This window comes from Exserohilum turcica, assembly GCF_000359705.1.
Source record: "Exserohilum turcica Et28A unplaced genomic scaffold SETTUscaffold_10, whole genome shotgun sequence".
Lineage (NCBI taxonomy): Eukaryota > Fungi > Ascomycota > Dothideomycetes > Pleosporales > Pleosporaceae > Exserohilum > Exserohilum turcicum.
In genome coordinates, this window is record NW_007359915.1 from 921,167 (window position 1) to 934,932 (window position 13,766).

Consider the following 13,766-nt stretch of genomic DNA (forward strand, 5'->3'; position numbering starts at 1 on the left):
AGGTCCACCAGAGCAACTGGTATCGCAACCTCCCCCTCGACTGGACTATCGCCGTCTTAGATAATGGCTGGACGACAGACGAGCTTGGTGTAGAGTGGGTGAAGCACTTCGACCAGCATACAGCCGCTCGTACAGCCGGAGTCTATCGTCTGCTTATTCTAGACGGCCATAGCAGCCACGCCACGCCACGCCAGAGTTCGATCAGTACTGTGCCAATAACAGGATTATCACTCTCTGTATGTCGCCTCACACGTCGCACCTCCTCCAGCCTCTAGACGTAAGCTGCTACTCTCCACTAAAGCGCGCGTACGGATGCGAGGTCAAGGAGCTCGCCCGCCACGGCGTCTACCATATTGATAAAATAGACTTTCTTACAGCTTATACACGAATCCGGCCAGTTATATTTATACAGCAGAATATCCAGGCAGGCTTTCAGGCGACAGGGCTTGTCTCTCTTTGTCCAGATCGCGTCCTGTCATTGCTAACTGTTATCCAGACGCCGTCTCCACCACCAACAGCTATAGATAACAATATTACAGCGCAGGCAGCAGCACAGACGGAAACACCACATACAGTAGCCCAGCTTCAGGAGCAGGTGCGCTATCTTCAACAGCGACTACACCGGCAGTCAGAGAGCCCAACAAGTATTGCAATACGTCAGCTCGCGAAAAGCGCTCAGCTCGCGATGCAATCAGCAACAATACTTGCAGAGGAGAATATGAAGCTACGAGCAGAAATCCAGCGTCAAAGACAAAAGCAAAGCCAGCCGCGTCAATATATCGCTTCTGGTGGAGTGCTCCGGGTGCAGCAGGCTCAGCAGCTCGCTATAGAGTCAGAAAGGGTAGTTGCAGAGGCTGAACAAGGTGAGAGCAGTCAGCGACGTCAGCGCGCGCCGCCGACGTGCACGAAGTGCCATATCCAAGGACACACTCGCACTTCATGCAGAGCTGGATAATAAATAATATCTCTTAATTTTAACTGATTCTATTGCGTTCTTGTGGCTCAATTGCGCAGAACGTCGCATCAGGTTTGGTGGGGTGCCCAGCTTACTGATCCGACACGTTAATCAAGATGCTGAATTACGGGGACGAGCGGAGTACGATCTATCACGTGATTGGCCTGTCAGGTGCATGCCAAGAAGGACCAAGCAGGCCGACAACAAGCTCTGTCAAGATCGCGTCTTAAATCCGGGTTGTAACATTACTCTATTCCGATCCTCCGTGGTTAAAGCCGGCATACGACTACTCAAAAGGGAAATACAGAGGCGCGGCTCCGCGAAATTTGGACCGGCTAGTGGCTTCACTATCGCCGACAATTCAATTCGTCCGAAAGTTAACAAAGAAATTGCTCCCTGAGATTTCATAAAGAGATTGAGGACGAAGAAACGCACTGTATATGTTACAACTTAGCATACGACAAGTCTCCCAAGACCTCCTTATATCGTAAACCTGATCCAAAGACTTCAACCACCAAATATAGTCGGTCCGATTACTTGAACAAGACGCACGCTATTCGTATTGATACTTTCGATTTCCTTTCAGTAATATTCAGAAAGACACCAGCATATTGAACAGTTATTCCAGTTCTCTCGAAAGACCAGCTCACCAGAGCCTCCAAAGACATCGACATGAAGATGGGCAATCAACTCTCCCAAGTCTTTCCTCCCGCTCCGAAGTTTACAGAGGCAACAGTCCCCGACCTTACATCCAAAGTTTACATCATCACTGGTGCCTCGGCAGGCGTGGGCAAAGAGCTTGCGCGACTCTTATATAGCCGTAATGGTACGATTTACGTTGCAGCACGTTCAGCAGAAAAAGCCAACACCGCGATATCTTGGATCAAGGAGCGCCACCCAAGTTCAACTGGTCAGCTGCATTTCCTTAGGCTAGACCTGAATGATTTACGAGGAATTAAGTCTTCTGCTGAAGAGTTTCTGAGCAAAGAAAAGAGACTGGATGTGCTTTTTAACAATGCGGGCGTTATGATGCCACCGCAGGGCAGCAAGACAGAGCAAGGATACGAATTGCAATTGGGCACGAATTGTCTAGCGCCTTTCTTATTTACGAAAATTCTTACTCAGATTCTCGTGCAAACTGCCCAATCAAGTCCGGCTGGTAGTGTGAGAGTGATTTGGGTGTCCTCGAGCGCAGCGGAGGTGGTTGCACCGCGGGGCGGGATTGATTTGGAAAACCTAGATTTCAAGAAGGATCAGTCAGCAACGGCAAAATATGCCGTTAGTAAAGGAGGCAACGTACTACATGCGATTGAATATCAAAGGCGATATAAGGACGAGGGGGTGGTTAGCACTGTAAGTTTTTGTCCATGTGGTCGTATGGACTTTTGAGCTAATAGGATACAGGCACTTCATCCAGGCCTCCTTAAGTCTGATTTGGGGCGACATGCGGGGTTCTTCTTGAATGTCCTTTCCAGGCCGTTTCAACATGCACCAGTGAATGGCGCTTACACAGAGCTTTTCGCAGGACTGGCACCTGAAGCTGGGAATCTCAAGGAGGGGGAGTGGGTCATCCCCTGGGGAAGAATTGCAGAGGTCCGGAAGGACTTTGTGACCGAAGGTAAAGCAGGGCCTTTTTGGGAGTGGAGCGAGAAGCAGGTAGAGGGGTATGCATAGGCTTCGGTAGCGCAGAGTTTCACTGGGTGCGGATGGCTTGACAAGACGGCAAATAGGTATCTTCATTCTTCACATCTCGTTTGCATAACAAAGAATATATACTCCTGTGGAATTTCTTGAGACTACACCGCTCCGTGAGGCTGAGCTTACCACCTCAAGGACCCGAAGTCCAGCTTGCCTCTACCAATAATAAGTCGCAAATGTAATCCAGCCAAGGCCGCTATCTGAGCCTGATAGGTGAGTTGGTGGGAAGAGTTAAAATGTTAGTGCTCGAGCTAAGAGCATCTGAGATGTTGTGGGCAGATTTGAAGGTGGCGGGCGATTGCATAGCCCACAGTGTGGTGTGTTAAGGCTAACAGGTAGGGTTAGCCGAAGGCGATTTTGCACCGCACTGAACTGAAGAGACTAACACCTTGGTAATGCCGCTCCTGCCATCGGGTATGTAAGGGGAGCGAATTCTGGTGTTTTCAGAGAACCAAGTTGGTTGACGGGAGGCTGGCCAAGGCTGAGGCTTGGGCTGGGACACGACACTTGATACGTGTTGGCTGACTAAACAAGAGCCGTGGCAGAGTCCTTGTGCTGCTCCCAATCTTGAGCCAGATTTACTTATCTTCCGGAGCGCGTGTGCGATACGCAGAGTCTAGATTGAGAGTAAATCACACGCGGAGTCATCTTGTATTAGTAGGAATTAGTACTTCGCTTGCGCTGGAAGTACCAATCGACCTAGCGGCCTAGCATGAATTTGTCCGCGACAGCACGCGCAGGGCTGATAATGGCTTCTAAGTATTAGAGGGGGTTCTTAGGCTTAGATAAGGCTATTCATAAAATTATATAGCGATAAATGCCTAACGTTGGCGCTGTAGAAAGGGAACTCTGTTATGTAGAAGCATTCTTAGCCATTTGTGAGATCTAATACCATCCCAATCATACTCATGGTGGCATCATGGTGTACTACTTAGAATATTCCTGTTCGACAAAGGCGCAACCCTGCACTGAGAGCAACAATTTACAGATGACAATTGACTTCGTATATACGCCACGGGTTTCCTTATTACAATCACTGGACGATATCTTAGTCAAATTGTTGCTAGCGTGTATTTATACACCTAGACCTGCCAGAGTTATCTTATTTGATCAAGACATCTTCTCAAGATCTATACATTGTACCTTACACACTTACTAAACGATGTATGTAGTGCAAATCCTCCTAGCATCCTTAGCGGCTACAGCTCGAGCCCATATGTCGTTGTGGTATCCGCCCCCTCTTGGTGGTAGTAAAGCAGCCAACTCTTTCACAACACAGGTAGATAAGGAATACAACTTTCCAATTGGATGCTGTGACTCTCAGGGCGAGCCAACACTGCCTTCCCCTGGCGATTGTCGTGGTCATCTCGACCTTCTAGATACAGAGGAAGGCAGTCCGCAAGTCACATGGAAACCTGGCCAGGACGCCTACTTCCAGTTATCCGACCACATGTATAGTATCGGTGTTCCAGGATCAACTCACTACGGAGGAAGCTGCCAAGTTGGCTTCTCTGTGGACAAAGGTCAGACATGGAAAGTCGCAGCTTCATACCATGGGAACTGTCCCCACAGGGACAAAGACGCGCCACAAGTCTTTAAGTTTAAAGTCCCTTTAAACATACCGACAGGTATAGCAGTCTTTGCTTGGGTCTGGTTGAACCGGGAGCATGAATTTTTCATGAACTGTGCAGCAGTTCAGATTAGCTCGAGCTTTAGCAGTACCACCACCAGGCGCATTTATACAAGCTTTAAAACTGTTCCTACTACACATCACCCTGCACTACCAGATCCTACTAGCAAAGCACTACGGGAAAGTGAACAAGACAGATCGAACGGCTGCGATAAAGACTCGACAGGCCGCAGTAGTTCATACGGTCCAAGGCTGGCTAGAAGTAAGTGGAAATACATCAAACATCGTCATAATAGGAAGCATTCTAGGCACCACTACCATATTCACAAATCTGACGTCTTAGCATCGCCTGAAAAGCTTCATCACCGGTCAGAGAACACCGCTTCCGATGTTTGCGATTGGAACAACGCGCCCAGGATGGAAACTAGCTACTATTCTATAGATGCAAGATGTGCACCTAATGCTAAGCTGAAGAACCCAAAGAGTGATGACTTTGAGATTGGCTGGGGTAATTTTTGCGGCGTCGTTGAGGGGGACAAAGAGTACACTATTCAGAACATCGGGTGTTAGGGTTAGAGTCCTAGCAAACTTGCGAAGATGCTGTCCCAGTCCTGTTTATCGCAAAAATGATATTTAAATAGTACAAGTCAACAAATATAGTAGTGGACTAGCTAACATGATTCATACACGCATTATTTATGTAATACTCTCTTATAACTCCTAGCTTATGTGTTACTCAAAGACTTTGTGTTACCTTTTCGATCAAACTAATGCACATCGAATACAACAGATCGCCTATATTCGTACATATAAGCAAAGAAAGCATAGTTAATACACAGCAGCCCTGTACAAGGAGCAGCCGCAATGCTTTCCAGTTACGAGCACATCGCTGAGAAAGATGGCTATTAAAGACGGTTGTTGTACTTCTTCTGAATATATCCGCAACCTTTTTCGGATGATATGGGACTTCTAGTTCCGTCACGGTGAATGTTGGTGGAGCAGATTGACATGCTGTAGCTGCAATGACACCGAATCGGTCAAGTACATAGTCAACTGGCAAATCGGACTCGGCAATCGTCTCATACTTCAACGTATATGCTCTGCGGCCTTTCTTTTCAAAGTCGGTTTTGCCTGTCCAAGCAGCAAGGTGCTCCAAGTCGACTAGGTAGAATGGATTTGCTGTCTTTCTTAGAAAACGCCCTTCTGTAATTCTTCTCAGAAGCAGTTGGTTCAGCTTAACCCGGGCGTCTTCCCAGACAGGATTTTGAGAAGCAGCAGCTGCAAGTACATCGCAGTACTTGAGTCCCATCGAAGCCCACTCGTAGTATTGAACTTTAGTCATGCCCCAATATTGGGCTGTCTTAACAAGCGGAGCGAGACACTGCTTACTCGTTCTGATTTTAGATTGTGCCGTATTGACGAGTTGCTCCCATTGCTTCGCATCGAAGAGAGAATCTAGCTGCGGCTGCTCGTTCTTTCTATAACGGTAACACTCTTCTATCATAACCTCGTTCAGTTTTGTAAACAGCCAGTCAGCTTGTCTTTGTTGCGAAAGCATCTCGTTGCGTATAGCCATGCATGCTTGGAATTTTTCGTCTTCAGATGATATAGAGCGTAATGAGGACTGAAGTGCCCGAATGTTTGGAGAAGCGGGATTGAAGTCGAGTATATCGGTACTTTGAAGGCTTAGCGCTGAACAGATACTTCACTGTAAGACCTACTTTTGCGTTGTTTTTTCCATCTTGTGCAAAGCCAAAAGCCGGATGATGGACTATTATGCCCTTCAGCAGCTTATATACCTTAGGGGCTAGTGTTTTCAAGAGGTTACTAACCCTTGCTCATGATGTGTACGGGGATCAGGTACTATTGGTAGTGCTACGCACGTGCCTCTGCGTTATTCTTTTATAACGCTAGGGACGCGACATCTGGCTGATCTTCTTGCCCTTACATTATTGACATATAGCTACCAAATCTTTGCTCATGAGATCCCGAACTACCGAACATACATACAACGCAATTTCGACATAGTGTCTTACATTTGTAAGCGAATGCTCTATTCTTGATGTAATCACTCCATCCCCCATCCGAAAAGGCTGACAGAGATGTTCAGGCTGTCGCCACTCACCGGTTAACTACAGCCTTCCGTTTTTCGAGATGCCCCCATTACCACCACTTGTGTATGACCAAAAGCTCGCCAACTATAATCGACAAGAAGATATTGCAAGTAGCGATGTTGTGGAAAGCGTTGTGTCTCTTGGATACCTTCTCTTTCTTTCGCCGATCCGAAGAAGAATCTTGGATAGTGTGTCCGCCTTCGACGCAGCAAAGTTAGTTAACTTGAAGTTGTGCGTTTTGACTGCGAAGGAAAAAGAAAAATATCTCAAGCCGATCCGAGATTTGGTGTGGGATGTACCTGCGGTCGAAAGACTTTCACGAGAGGGCATGAAACTGATGTTGCTTGGAGACGGCGCTCATGCACTCGAGCAGCGATTGCACGCGACAGAACGTTATTTGAATTCTTGTGGGAACGAAAGGCTTACAATCTACCTATTGGGTACATTTCCAGTATTCACGCCGACAGCGACGACGCTCGACTCACTAGTCGAATTCAGCACTACAGGACATTCTAACCTCGTACGATTTTACTGTGACAAGTATCAACTGGGCCGCGTTCGCGCCGTTCCAGACACAGATGCGAAGGGTGACTTTCTTATGAGTTTCAGTGTACCAATGCAAGCGTCTACTGATCCTACCAAGGGATCTTGGTATAAGGTAGACGATGTTCCAGATCGTACGGTTGATTTATGGGTGTATGTGCCTTCTTTGCGCGATCGTCTTTGCAAAGAAGTCAGGCTAATACCACTGGACGTGCTGCGGATGGTGAGAGCAAACCCACTGCTCGTGTCATTACGACGTTCTTCTCTAAAACCAACATTCATTACGAAGTGTATAAAAGGAAAGTTTCGCGGTGCAGCACACTGCGCTTTGCTCAGTTCACTAGGCGTCATATTGACACTGAGCCAGCTATTTCATCTATATGCAGGACGCTGTCGGTTGGGGAAATCGTTGCTCACAGCTGCGGGTGTACAGTCTTTAGAAGGAACTCCCGTTGATCAGTTTCCAAGCGACGAAGTTTCTGCGCGACAGCTGATCGCACACTATAGAAAATTCCCGTTTGGTGTTGATTCAGCTTCGCGCGCAGCGATCGATTTCACGCAAGTGCCGAACATACGGCTCTTCCTCGACGTAGCCAAGTTTAGAACCTTGGGCGGGAGAGTCACTCTTAGCTAATCTTCGAGTCGTTGTACCTATTCTCAGAATGCCCGTGATGCCATCTAGGAGTCGAAGGCAATTAGATAGAGTCACGTTACATAAGCATGTGACATTTAGAGCCTAGTCTATTTCGACTTAGACTGTTTTCGACTGATAGTGATGGATGTAAGGGACTGCGCTCTGGGGAGCAAACGCTAGGTAGTTAAGCTGTGATTCAATAGTTCTAGAACCTTATCAAGGTTTAGAGGCATGCACAACTACATAGGATTACGCCTCTAAGAACATAGCGAGGACCTATAGTATAAAAGGTGCTGTTTTGGTCTTCTGTGGTCCGCTTCTAGCACACTCGTAGTAAGCCTAGAACGGACTTGCGCTGCCCTACTGCATAAATGTACCTATGAAACGTCGCTTTATCCCACTAGATGCCAGTGTAAACATGTTCAACACTTCAAGTAAGACAATTTCGGCTGTCACGGCTGTTACTGTCGTGCTTGCTATCTCTCTCGCCACCACGACTTTCTGGATCCTGCTCTCAGAACAGGCCGCTACGGCAGGACTGCTCACTCTGAACGTAAGCCACCCCCAGGCCTACACGTTAGACCGATATAGCAAGCTAAAATAGCCCAGTTCAACCTCACCGAAACGCCTCCGCCAGGCCTTTTACAGCGCGACCCACAAGACATACAGCGTGGGGCTAGCGGGATCCTAAACATTGCAGCCAAAAAGACTTCCGATGTCACTGGTGACACACAGAGCGCAGTGAGCTCAGCAGTAACCTCTCTGCCCCAGATCGAAGATTATGTGCCGTTCAACTGCTCTTTCGGTATGATCGTGTTCTGCGTTGGGTTCAAGCACAGTCGGTCCTGCAGTAGCTCGCAACTTACTATCTCGGCATTTGTACTGGACAAGATCCAGGACTTACCAAATCCGCTTAGAGATTCCATCCAAGCGCGTGTGAAGGATCTGTCTTCATTGCCAGGCAGCCTGGACAGCCTACCTACAGCGGTGCTTGACTGCTTGATTGCAGGTTCTCTCTCATTTATCACTCTGCTACTGCTGTCTTACTGTGTTGCATATGGGTATCCCAATCGTTTTGCGAGTATCGTTCGAAATATTGACGCTAGGACGCAGACAATGGTTCATTTGGGCGTAGGTTTTATCTGCTGCGCGCCCTATGTCGTGCTTGTTGCTATGCAACACAGCGTCACTAGGGCTGTCGAAAAGCTGCCAGCCTGGGTAGAAATAGAGGCGGGCAAGATATTTGGCATCAGTATTGCAGCGATGGTCTTTGCCATCATATTCGCTGCGTTTTTAGCGATTTTCTCATGCTACATCCGTGCCCAAAGCATAAGAGAAATGTCTAGGATAGGGCCGTCAGCACATTCTCTTGCTGATGTCACTGGATCACCTATTAGCACAAGATACAATGCGTAGGAGTGGAACTTATCGTAAAGTCAGCCAGTGCTACCTTGTCTGCTATATCATTGAGGGAGGAAAGTTCAGTTTACGGAATATTTGTTTGAGATTTAGTGCTGTCAAGTATTCAATGTGGAGCAATTTTCCAATACAAGTGTCGAATGGAGCCCCATGCGCTAAGAACTCCTGTTCTCTCTGGCCCATATCTGACTAGTTGGCAAGATAACCAGTCTAGAATATTATCACTTTGAATGCGTACGTTGCAAGTAATAAGTAGAAGGATGTGTTCCCTTGAATCTGACTACGAGTGACTAGAAACCAATTGGGATCACGCTGGAGGAAGCGATTGTCGCAGGGCTAAGAATCACGTGGTTGGCATCACGCCCAGACACTGTCATCAGCGATGGCACCCCTGATGCGATGGAAGGACTATGTATCAAAAAAATGCCTCGCTATTAGAGATAGCAAGACGGCGTATTTACAGCAGGACTGTATGCAACAAGTATAAAGTATGGACGGATTTCGTTATTACGCCCGTTGCGAGCAGCCCAATTATGCTTTCTTACCAGTTCTTTTAGTCAATTCTATATACCTCGTCTAGATCGTGACGGTATAACAATCGCTTCTAATCCGGCAATATGTAGGAACTCTGTACATAGCTTAGCGCGAGCAGTCAGCTGAAGAGCAATCAAAATGATTGGTTAATCTTCAGTCTTATGATGACGAAACTTTGAGAATGCTGCCTGAAGTGGTGAAGCCGCAATCGCTGTAGTCTTGTCGCTGTAGGTGACGCTGTGAACAGTGAGTTGCGGTATCGTGCCGTTGATTCAAGTAAGGTTTACTTATGCGACCGCAGTCAAGACTGCACTATGTGGCCCCGTCTAACGATCAAACGGTGAAGTAACTACTTCGCAAGCACTTGTTGATTACCATAATAGTCAATCCGCACTTCTTGGGTGCGTCCCCACGTGCCACAGCCGCGATATAGCACGCACGTATAGATGTATATATGTACACTGATATGCAATGTAGAATTTTCTGCCTGCGAGCTGACTACATCTTGGTTCTTTAACACTGTCAGCCTTGGGCTCGCGCAAAAAGCGTATAGTATCTAGGCTCATACCCCAACAGCGCATCTTATTTGTAGCTTATGCAGCTGCTTCTTAAGGTTCACCGCGCCATCCCGAACCCATTGTTTTTTTCTCCACCAACCTGCTCTACCATATATCCGACATGTTAGAGAACTACCAACAGCAAGACGGAAGATATGGTGCGCAGGCAAATCCGTACGGTGGTGGTGACGGCTATGGCTCCGCCAACCCATATGGCGGAAGTGTAAGCAGTCGCATTCCCAACACGACATCACGAGACTGATGCGACAGTATAGTACGAACAGTCGCAGCAACAGCTCAATTCTCTAGCGCCCTTCCAGTGCCATAGCGAGTCGAATTACTCGCAGCCATCGCAATACTCACAAGCTGGTGCCTTGAGCCCGTCTAACACGAATGCGCTAACCGTCCCTCATACAGACGTGCCTATGAGCAACTTGCCTACGCACGACAACACTATAGAGTCGCCACGAGCCCAGCCTCTGAGCCAAGATTACTTCTTTGCGCACATTAGAGGCGTAAAGGTGCGAATTGGCCGGCTAAACTCGGATATCAAAGCTATTGCCAGCATCCACCAGCGCATGCTTTCCTCGCCTGACAACCGCTCTAGGGCTGAACTCGAAGAAATTGTAACCAACATGCAGATCAGAAACACACAAATCAATGACGAGATTAATTCTCTAGAGAGGGATGCTGTGCGCGATCCTAATGGTAAAATAAAAAGGTCTCAGGTTAAAACGCTTAAGCGGATGTTCAAGAGCCAGCTCGAGGATCTCCAGAAGGAGGAAGTTAATTATTCCAAGAGGTACCGCGAAGATATTGGAAGGCAATACCGCATAATCAACCCAGACGCCACGGATGCCGAGGTCGAAAAGATCGTCGATTCCGATTTGGGCGACGAGGGCATCTTTACCCACGCTGTGAGTGTAAATTAAGAGTTGGATATCAAGGAAACCGTCGCTGACACACCCTTAGCTCAAATTCAACCGTATTGGTCAAGCGGCCAGTGTTCTCGACGCGGTAGATGCCCGCCATAACGACATTCAGCGTATCGAAAAGACCATGAGCGAGCTTTCTTTGCTGTTTAACCAGCTCAACAAGCAAGTCAACTACCAGGATCTGCTAATCGCAGAAGCAGAAGTCCAGACTGTGCAAGTCGAGGACAATAGCAACGAAGCAAACCAACAGCTAGGCAAGGCCATCAAGTCGGCAAAGCGGGCTAGAAGACGTAAATGGTGCATCTTATTAACTATTATCACAATTCTTTTCGTGATTGCTCTAATTCTTGGATTGTACTTTAAGTTGAAACCCAAATAGATGAATATAGCTGAGAACAATGCGAGTTTATAGCTGCCATATATACAAAACACAGCTACGATAAGAGGAAAGAATAAAATAGGGTGCTTGTATTGTGAGAGAAGAAGGGCAGTTCATTTCTTATCCTTTGAGCAATAGGAATAGCTATCAGCGTGCGCAGCATGAAGATGCAAGTAGACGGCGCGTGATACTACACCCCAAAGCCACATTGGGTTTCCACCTACAGACCCAACAACACCCACTGACTAACTAGGAAGTCAGTTAATGCAGATTTCTCAATAGGCAGTAGGCTCTAAAATTAGCAAAAGCGTATGATATAACTATATAGCGGCCAACCTAGAATAGCGAGCCCGTGAATCGGTCGGCTACTGCCTGGCCACAGACTATAGCAGAAGCGTGAAAATCTATTTACTCGCTATACTCTTCGTGAAACTTAAGATATTGTACTTCTAGTTTTCAATAGATTTGCATTTAGATAGACACATTAGCAACCTAGGGGGCAGTTTCGCTTAGCACTTATATAAATGCATAGCTGCAATTAGCCAAAAGAAGAACAGTGAAAATAAGAACAAAGGGGTAACAACAATCGGTAATAGGAAGCCTTATTTGTGTTTGGAATTATTGTTTTAAGTTAACGTGAGTATTGAAGAATGTTGTTATAGTTGCTGATGTCGCAAGTCTTTCGCCACACTATCATTTTCCATGTTACTTGGAATCCAGTGAGGATCCATAACTCGTACATAGATTGAAGCCAGACGGTGGAAAAATCCATATATACATACACGCCCTCTACCGACGAACAGGCTGGTGACTAACAAAGTGCTTCGCATCGTTCGTCGACCTTCGGAAGTGACGAGACTCCAGTACAAGGCAAACATGCAAACAGGATCTGTAATCGTTAGCAGAGCAATTTCATAGTAAGTCTACGTTGTAAACAGAGTGCATATCTGCAAGAAGAAGCAAATAGTCATATTAAGACCTACGTTAGATAATAACTCAGACCTCACTTTGCCATTTAATACACCTGTCTTGTATTCAATAGTATCCCAAGTCACTAGAGCTAAAGCGTTGAGGGCAGAGACGATTAGGAGATAGCCGGCCATGTCGAGGTTTTCTCGGAAGCGAAATTGGCGCATGTGGATACGCACGGCGATAAAGGCGTAGACTAGGACCAGTAGGATCCATTCCAAAACCTTGTTTTAGTCAGCCATGTCTCGTAACCACCAAAATTGTTAGTAGCCTACTATGCAATATACTCCGCTGATGATGTATGTCATTTTGAGTGTTAAGAGTCATATGTTATGTATGTGCACGAGCGTATGATAGGGGTGAAGAACAGATCCAAGTTAGAGTGATAGGCAAAATAGCACTATAGGTGATAGATGACAGACATGCAGTACTTGTAAAACACAAGCACATGTTACGTAAAGCCTAGTATCACCTAATCAGCGTGTCCTGCTGAGCAAGGACCCTTTCAAGCCTTCTGGGCTGTGACTCATACGTGGTTCTTAGATTTGAGGGTGCCTTATGATGCTGCATGTATGTAGTTATACAGGAGATTGTATTAGATGGAGGGCTACAGTAGAGTCTAGGCTATAGAGCTATCCATGTACAATGTTCGTTGCCTAAGCAACAATCAGGCCGGGCAGGTGGGTAAGCAAGGCCGTAGACGAGAAGAAGAGGCAAAGGGCGTTCAGCCCGTTACAATGGACGTTAATCGCGAACTATGTAGTCACAAAGTCTAACAGTGGTTCTATTGGAGTCCAGACTACCTGCTTGACTATTCTGAACAGCCCAAGGATAAATACATGCTGTTCAATTAGTAGTCCGCGTGCATAAATTGAAGCCCTTCCAAAAATAAATTTGCCAATAGAGCAGGCCTCGTTATCCCAGGTTTTCGAATATATAATGCAGGTCAGAAGAAGTTCTTTACAAGTCAAGTCTGCAGCTTAGAATCAAACTTTCACTTCACCTCAATATGCGGTGCCGACAATGGTGTTTTACAAGCGCATTATTGGGTAATGTCTTCGCTCAATCAACAGTGATGATAGATCTTCAGCACAATCGGGTTGAACAAGCTGATTGCCCGCGAAGGGTAGGCAAAACATTAGGCGCTCACGAACAAAGTTAACGGCTAGGCGAAGTTGCACTTTTGCTCAAAAACAGCATGGAGTGAGTGTGCTGCACCAATCATATCATCTGACCGCTGCGTAGCCGCCGACAGGCTTAACGATGTCGCATCTATTGCAATCGACTTAGGCTTGTGCTGCCAATTCTTTACGTATGTCTAGTTTATGCTGAGTCTATAGTTTAATCTCTAACTAGTTATTTAGTGACGACAAATGTGATACTGTATACAAATATGGAG

The 13,766-nt window shown here is 46.6% G+C and overlaps 6 protein-coding genes across 6 annotated transcripts; 5 read left to right on the plus strand and 1 right to left on the minus strand.

Moving 5' to 3' along the window:
* Positions 1-1,525: 1,525 nt before the first annotated feature.
* On the plus strand, positions 1,526-2,701 carry SETTUDRAFT_166712 (uncharacterized protein). The gene is made up of 2 exons (XM_008023378.1): positions 1,526-2,308; positions 2,360-2,701. Exons 1-2 carry the CDS (start codon positions 1,628-1,630, stop codon positions 2,627-2,629), a joined length of 951 nt encoding a protein of 316 aa, XP_008021569.1. The 5' UTR covers positions 1,526-1,627; the 3' UTR covers positions 2,630-2,701.
* A 1,114-nt stretch (positions 2,702-3,815) lies between these two features.
* SETTUDRAFT_101501 (uncharacterized protein) lies at positions 3,816-4,853 on the plus strand (the record flags this gene model as incomplete). The annotated part of the gene is made up of 1 exon (XM_008023379.1): positions 3,816-4,853. One exon carries the CDS (start codon positions 3,816-3,818, stop codon positions 4,851-4,853), a length of 1,038 nt encoding a protein of 345 aa, XP_008021570.1.
* Positions 4,854-5,111: 258 nt separating this feature from the next.
* On the minus strand, positions 5,112-5,859 carry SETTUDRAFT_158351 (uncharacterized protein; the record flags this gene model as incomplete). The annotated part of the gene is made up of 2 exons (XM_008023380.1): positions 5,112-5,252; positions 5,305-5,859. The coding sequence occupies 2 exons, from the start codon at positions 5,857-5,859 to the stop codon at positions 5,112-5,114; spliced, it is 696 nt and encodes a 231-aa protein (XP_008021571.1).
* A 704-nt stretch (positions 5,860-6,563) lies between these two features.
* On the plus strand, positions 6,564-7,163 carry SETTUDRAFT_77389 (uncharacterized protein; the record flags this gene model as incomplete). The annotated part of the gene is made up of 1 exon (XM_008023186.1): positions 6,564-7,163. A coding segment is annotated over one exon (600 nt), but the record flags the coding sequence as incomplete, so codon positions are not given.
* An 829-nt stretch (positions 7,164-7,992) lies between these two features.
* On the plus strand, positions 7,993-8,990 carry SETTUDRAFT_36353 (uncharacterized protein; the record flags this gene model as incomplete). The annotated part of the gene is made up of 2 exons (XM_008023099.1): positions 7,993-8,127; positions 8,166-8,990. The coding sequence occupies 2 exons, from the start codon at positions 7,993-7,995 to the stop codon at positions 8,988-8,990; spliced, it is 960 nt and encodes a 319-aa protein (XP_008021290.1).
* A 1,215-nt stretch (positions 8,991-10,205) lies between these two features.
* On the plus strand, positions 10,206-11,398 carry SETTUDRAFT_158352 (uncharacterized protein; the record flags this gene model as incomplete). Its single annotated transcript, XM_008023381.1, has 3 exons — positions 10,206-10,307; positions 10,369-11,001; positions 11,057-11,398. 3 exons carry the CDS (start codon positions 10,206-10,208, stop codon positions 11,396-11,398), a joined length of 1,077 nt encoding a protein of 358 aa, XP_008021572.1.
* Positions 11,399-13,766: the final 2,368 nt, after the last annotated feature.